Genomic DNA, 6,000 nt, shown 5'->3' on the forward strand with positions numbered 1-6,000 from the left:
TCACCACTCTACCCATCCCATATAGCTTTTGTCTGGGGCCCATGATTGCCAAAATTGTCTTTTTGGTGGTCACAGGGGATGCCTTCCTCCCTTTCTCACCTGCAGAAAAACTGGTTGGATACAGCCCAGGGTTTTATGTAGTAAAACAAGACAAGGAAACTACTTTTTCATGGTTTCTATTATACAGTACAACAGTGCTTTAGAATGTATATGCATGGTGCTCACACAGATGAAAGATTACCAGTTTCTGAAGAACAAACGCTCATCCTGAAGAACACACTTATGTCACACCCTTTCACATGCACAGAAGGACCCCCATGTGCCTGAACTTTAATGCTGACTGGAGATTCCAGCACGTTAAGGCATAAGAAAAATCCCCACTCTCTTGCTTCCATGTTCACAATCTTCAGTTGAGGATTAAAACCACCACTTTGTCTGCAAGGGTTGGGGCAGCGGGGAGAATCCACTGGTTTGCTGTTAGAATGCTAGAATTGCATTACTGGATCAGATCAAAGGTCAATTTTGTCCAGTATTAGGTGTCCAGTTGTGCCCAGAAGATGCCCCCAACCTTTAGTTACAATATATAACAGCATTGTTAAAAGATAACTTTTTGATTGTTTGCGATGCTCAGCTGCACGGTATTAGAACACCCAGGTGCAAGATTCAAGCATAGTTAGTGTTTCTGGGGTCCTGGGAAAAACTCAAGGATGGGCTCTCGAATTACCAGGGGAAGGCAGACCCACCCCTGCTCCACTGTGCATCTGATGCCCCCCAGGGTGTTGCCATGATTCCAGAGCCCCTACAGTGCCTGATGCTGAAGCCGCCAAGGGCATTGGTGGTAGGATGATTTAACTCCCCTCCCTCCCTATAGGGAAATAGGGAGTAATAGTCATCTGCCCAGGTAGTTGCACAAGACCAGATGCCCCCTTGCCTGTGCCACTGGGCCTGTTCCAGCTGCTATCCCGAGCACCCCATCTCCCTAAAGGTGGTCACTTTGAGTGACCAGAACAGCTAGCTGAGCGAAGCCGTGGGAACTGCAGCCATAAGACCTTTAGAGCAGGGGTGGAGTAACCATTTTGAAGGCCAACAGGTATATTTCTATATGATTCTGTTATAGCAGAGTAACGAGCAGAATGTAGCTTTGTGATATGAACAGTTGTCTAGCTAAAGAGCCACCTTTTAACCTCAGAAATCATTAAACATGAGAGAGCTTTACTTAAACTGAGAAAGAAATAGACTATTTACATAAACAAAGTATAACTTATATACAGATACATTCACAGTTCATCGTTTGGTTACAATATCAAGCATATTAAACTTTTCAGTCAGAGCCTTTTTGGTTGAAACAGAACACATAACATCTTTCCTCAGCAAGAGTTGGGGAGCAATTGTTTCCAACTGTCACCTTTAGAACATTCGTAGAGATTTCCCAGAATTCCCTGCTACTGCATGCAAGCAAGGCTGTAAATTCCAACACATGTAACATACAGGGAAATTTCCTGGGAGGCTTGTGCCCTAAAGGACCATTGATGGCATGGAGCAAGCAAAGCCAGCCCCAGCAACCACCCTGCCAGTGCTTCAGAGACCACTAGGCTCAAACTCACCAAAAAATGACAGTCAGTAGGACTGCCAACCTCCAGGAGGCAGCTGCAAATCTCCTGCTATTACAATTGATCTCCGTACTACAGAGATCAGTTCCTGTGGAGAAAATGGAGGGAGAATTCCACAGCATTGTATCCCACTAAGTTCTCTCCCCGCTCAAATCCCACCCTCTCCAGGTTATACCCTCAAATCTCCAGGGATTTCTGAACTGGAAACTGACAACCTTGGCTCAAGCTAGGATTGCCAACCTCCAGGTCATACCTGGAGATCTCCCACTATTATAATTGATCTCAGGATGACCCAGATCAGTTTCCCTTGGAGAAAATGGCTGCTTTGGAGGGTGGACTCAATGGCATTGTACCTGGCTGAGGTCCCTCCCCTCCCCAAACCCACACTCCCCTGACTCCACCTCAAAATCCCCAGGCATTTCCCAACCCAGAGCTGGCAACCCTAATAATAATTGGTATCTCATCAATTGTCTATTCCTGCTCAGCCCCCATTTTGGGGCAGGAAGCAACAGGTGAGTTATTCATTGTTGGCGCCTCTGAAGGCAACATTCCTGGACCATTGGCTTACACTACTTAAAGTGCCACTTGGCTTGACTTGTTTTAAGGCCTTTTTAACTTCCCAGTCTACTCTTGACATGGCTGGAAATGTTGGCTGAAGGTGGTGGTGAGTCCCCGGTGATGGGCTCCAGGCAGCTGTCCTGGACGTCCTGTGGTTAAGACTGTCCCTGGGCATGACAGCCATTTTATTAACCATCTAGTAGCAGAAGTGCTAAAAGAGGGGCATATCTCAGATCATGCACTGGAGAGTGAGGATTCAGTCAAGAGGCAACTGACTTTTCTTTTAACAACTAGGGGGATTCTTTTTCTGGATTTATTACTGAAGAGCGCAAGGGGATGCTCTTGTGTACACGGGCTCCCCCATGCTCCATAAGTGGTGCCATGCTCAAGAGACATGCTCAGATGTGGGCAAAACCACCTACTGGAATAGCCACAAGGCACCTGGGGAGACACTAGCAAGTATCTCTTCATCTTCTTTTTGTTTGTTTGTTTTTAATGGCCTGCTATATCACATCATCTGAGTCCTATCCCGATGGAAGTTGGTTTCAGGTAGCCAGCTCAAGGCAATGGCAATGAGTACCCAGCTTACTGCAGGTAAAGGACGCACCTGCAGTACCCAGGTGTACCCAGCTTACTGCAGGTAAAGGACGCACCACTGGGGAAGGCAATGGTAAACCACCCTGTAAACATAGTCTGCCTTCTAAACACTGTCATGTGACATAACCCCATAGGTCACTAATGATCTAGTACTTGCACACCTTTATCTTTTATGTTTTCATATTGATAATTCATGATTTTAAAAAAGATTTTATGGCACTATTTTTAACTTAGTTTCATTGAGCAAGACAGGAGAGGCAGCATATATGTTTCCTAAATAAATAAATACGTGCCACGAAGCGCAGGAGGCTCACACGACCTTTTTTGGGTACAATTCTGTTATTTCTCCCACTATCCACTTCTGTGTTCCCACCCAAGTTCCAAGCCTTTTCAATACACTTGCTCCAGGGTGGTATATTAACTGTGAGCCGGGAAGCCCCCAAGTACTAGTGTTCATTCAGATAAGAATACACATGATCCCCACCCCACACTTCTGTCTCTCTGCCTTAGACCCTTTCTTGCAATCGACAACAATACAAGGATGAGTTAACTACTCTTCCTTACAGGTAAAGGTATAGGTAGTTTCCTGTGCAATATTGCATATTACTGACCCACGGAGTGACATCACATCACAATATTTATTAGGCAGGCTTTGTTTACGGGGTGGCTTGCCATTGTGTTCCCCAGTTTTCTACACTGTACCCCCATTCCACACCGCCGAACTGGGAACTCATTTTACCAACCTCAGAAGGATGGAAGGCTGAGGTCAACCCTGAGTTGGCTACCTGAAACCAACTTTTGTCGGTATCGAACTCAGGAATGGGCAGAGCTTGAACTGCAGTACTGTAGCTTACCACTCTATGCCATTACCTATTGTTTTAAGATTATTCATAGAATATTGTTATGGTTTAATTTATTAGAAAGATATTCTGTGTTGAGGCAGGTAGCTCATCTCATAACTGAGTGAACAAGTATGAAGCGAAATGGGCATAAAAGACACTGGGACCCCAACTTCTGTCTTATTTACCCAAAGGTCTATTCTGGACTTTCACTGATTTTTGGACCTGAGTGAAAAAACTTTTTTCCTTAACTTGTGTCAGGGTATTGCTTGTCAATTGCTTCTTCATGTAGTATATTGTGCTGATCTGTTCAATGTGCTTCGTTGTTTTGTTTTCTAGGGGGTTATTTACATGATTGTTAAGCAATTGACTTACTAATGATAGCATTTCACACACACCACTTTCTCTTGCCAAGAGCTTTTGTGTAGCAGGTTTTGTTTGGTTTCTACCTCCTGTTCCGCTGCACTTTCTTTTTTTTTTCATAGATCAGTCCACCGCCAAGACATATTTTGCAACTCTTTGCACTGTGCACTGCATACCATTCAGAACTCTATTTGATGTATTTTCTCAATGTATACTCAATTATACTGTTACAAATTGTCACAATGCTATCATGCTGATATGTGTTAGTTGTTAACCTGAGATGTTGGACCAGTGTTAGGATTTGTTGTAATTGACGTTGCTTCATGCCTATTGCATTGATATGCTGTTGTTATACTATGTTGTACACTGCCCTGAGCCCTTTGGGGAAGGGCGGTATATAAATTAAAAGTCAAATCAAATCAAATGTACATAATTTTTGGCTGCTTATGTCTCTCCCCCCCCCCCTTTTTACACAGGTATGCATGCCTTTGCTATCTATGTAAAACACCCTCCATAAAAGCAAATATTTCAAAAGAAACAAAAGAGAAGTCTATTTACCACTGTATTGTCGAAGGCTTCCATGGCTGGAATCACTGGAGTGTTGTGGGGTTTCTGGGCTGTATGGCTGTGTTCCAGTAGCATTTTCTCCTGACGTTTCAGAGTGAAGATGCCAGCCACAGATGCAGGTGAAACGTCAGGAGAAAATGCTACTGGAACACAGCCATACAGCCTGGAAACCCCACAACACTCCTATTTACCACTTTCCCCTTCCCTTGGTTATAGCAGTTGTGATAAACTGAGCAGGCAAAGCTTGCCTTAAGATACAGGAGTCCAGCATCCTTTTAAAAAGACTTTATGCACCTGACAAAGTGGTTTCTAGTCCAGAGGATAAAATCTCCTCAGTCCTTGAAAAAGATCTCTAGATTCTCAATTAGTTTTTCCTGCAGCACAGCTGCCTTTTGGCCTTAAAAATAAAGGACTTCATTTCCCTCCCCTCCCCACAAAGTTGCAAGCTTATCTAGTTATCACTACATACAAAGATATCTGGCACCAATTCCTCCCCCCCCCCGCCCCCCATGAAATCAACACATAGCTACTACCTCTGGGGTTGCAGGAGATGTAGTTGTCTCTTTTCTGAGAGGGTCTGGGGTATTCCAAAGAGGCGGCCTGGTCAAGATTATCTTCTCTGTTGTCTGCACTTCATATTTCCCACCTTGGGAGGCAAGGAGAAAGCAAACGAGATCACACCAGATCAGAGCCTTCAAAAATTTGAGAGAAATCAAACCCTTGTATCCCTCAGAGCCTCGTCAGAGCAAAGAAAACCCCAAACTGGAACATGTCCGTCCGTCCATCCGTCCGTCCGTCCGTCCCTCCCTTCCTTCCTGCTCAGTAGTGGATTCATGAGAATATTCTCATGGCTACCCTGTGAGGAACATTTATTTGGCTTGCCCAAAGCCCCTCACTGAACATAAGGGCAGAGTGGGGCCACCTGTAAAACGCCAGTGGGCCATGCAGCATGCTGGTTTTGTATGGAGTCTTGTACATTCTCCAATCCCATCTCCCATTGGAGAGTTATTGGGGAAAAGAAAGAGAGAGAAAAAGTTGGTTGCTGCCTTTTGCACCTACCTTGGGGAGATGTGGGTGTCTCAAAGGTTGTGGGCTCCTCTGTGTAGTCCCCAAAGAAGTCAGGAAGCCACTGAGCAGAGGTGAGGGGAGCTAATCCCCCCAATATCAAGAGAAGGCAGCAGCAAGCCAAGCGCTGGGCTTCTCTCTGGGGCCCCATCTCTCTTTCAGCCTGCCAAGCCTTGGGCACACTTTCCTCTCCCTGTCAACCTTTGGCACTTCAGAGCCAAGCTCTTTTCAGTCAGGGAATCCCGCCTACCAGACACATTCCCTGCCAATTAGAGGGCATCTCCTGCTTCCCTTCAAAATTAACATAGGAGTCCAGTGGCCTCCAAAGAAATTCAGCATCAGCTTCTGTGAGCTGGAGCTCACTTGTTTTCACATGCCCCATAATGGAGCAGGTCTCAATT

At 45.2% G+C, this 6,000-nt stretch overlaps 1 protein-coding gene across 1 annotated transcript in view; it reads right to left on the bottom strand.

Annotated features, from left to right (window-relative positions):
- Positions 1-5,750, bottom strand: part of LOC125444919 (collagen alpha-1(XVIII) chain-like) — a 48,080-nt gene extending 42,330 nt beyond the window's left edge. The window contains exons 1-2 of the mRNA XM_048517684.1: positions 5,594-5,750; positions 5,068-5,180 (exon numbers count right to left, since the gene is read on the bottom strand). Of these exons, the coding sequence (XP_048373641.1) occupies positions 5,068-5,180; positions 5,594-5,750 (270 nt within the window). The remainder of the gene's footprint in view (positions 1-5,067; positions 5,181-5,593) is intronic.
- Positions 5,751-6,000: the final 250 nt, after the last annotated feature.

This window comes from Sphaerodactylus townsendi, linkage group LG15, assembly GCF_021028975.2.
Source record: "Sphaerodactylus townsendi isolate TG3544 linkage group LG15, MPM_Stown_v2.3, whole genome shotgun sequence".
NCBI lineage: Eukaryota > Metazoa > Chordata > Lepidosauria > Squamata > Sphaerodactylidae > Sphaerodactylus > Sphaerodactylus townsendi.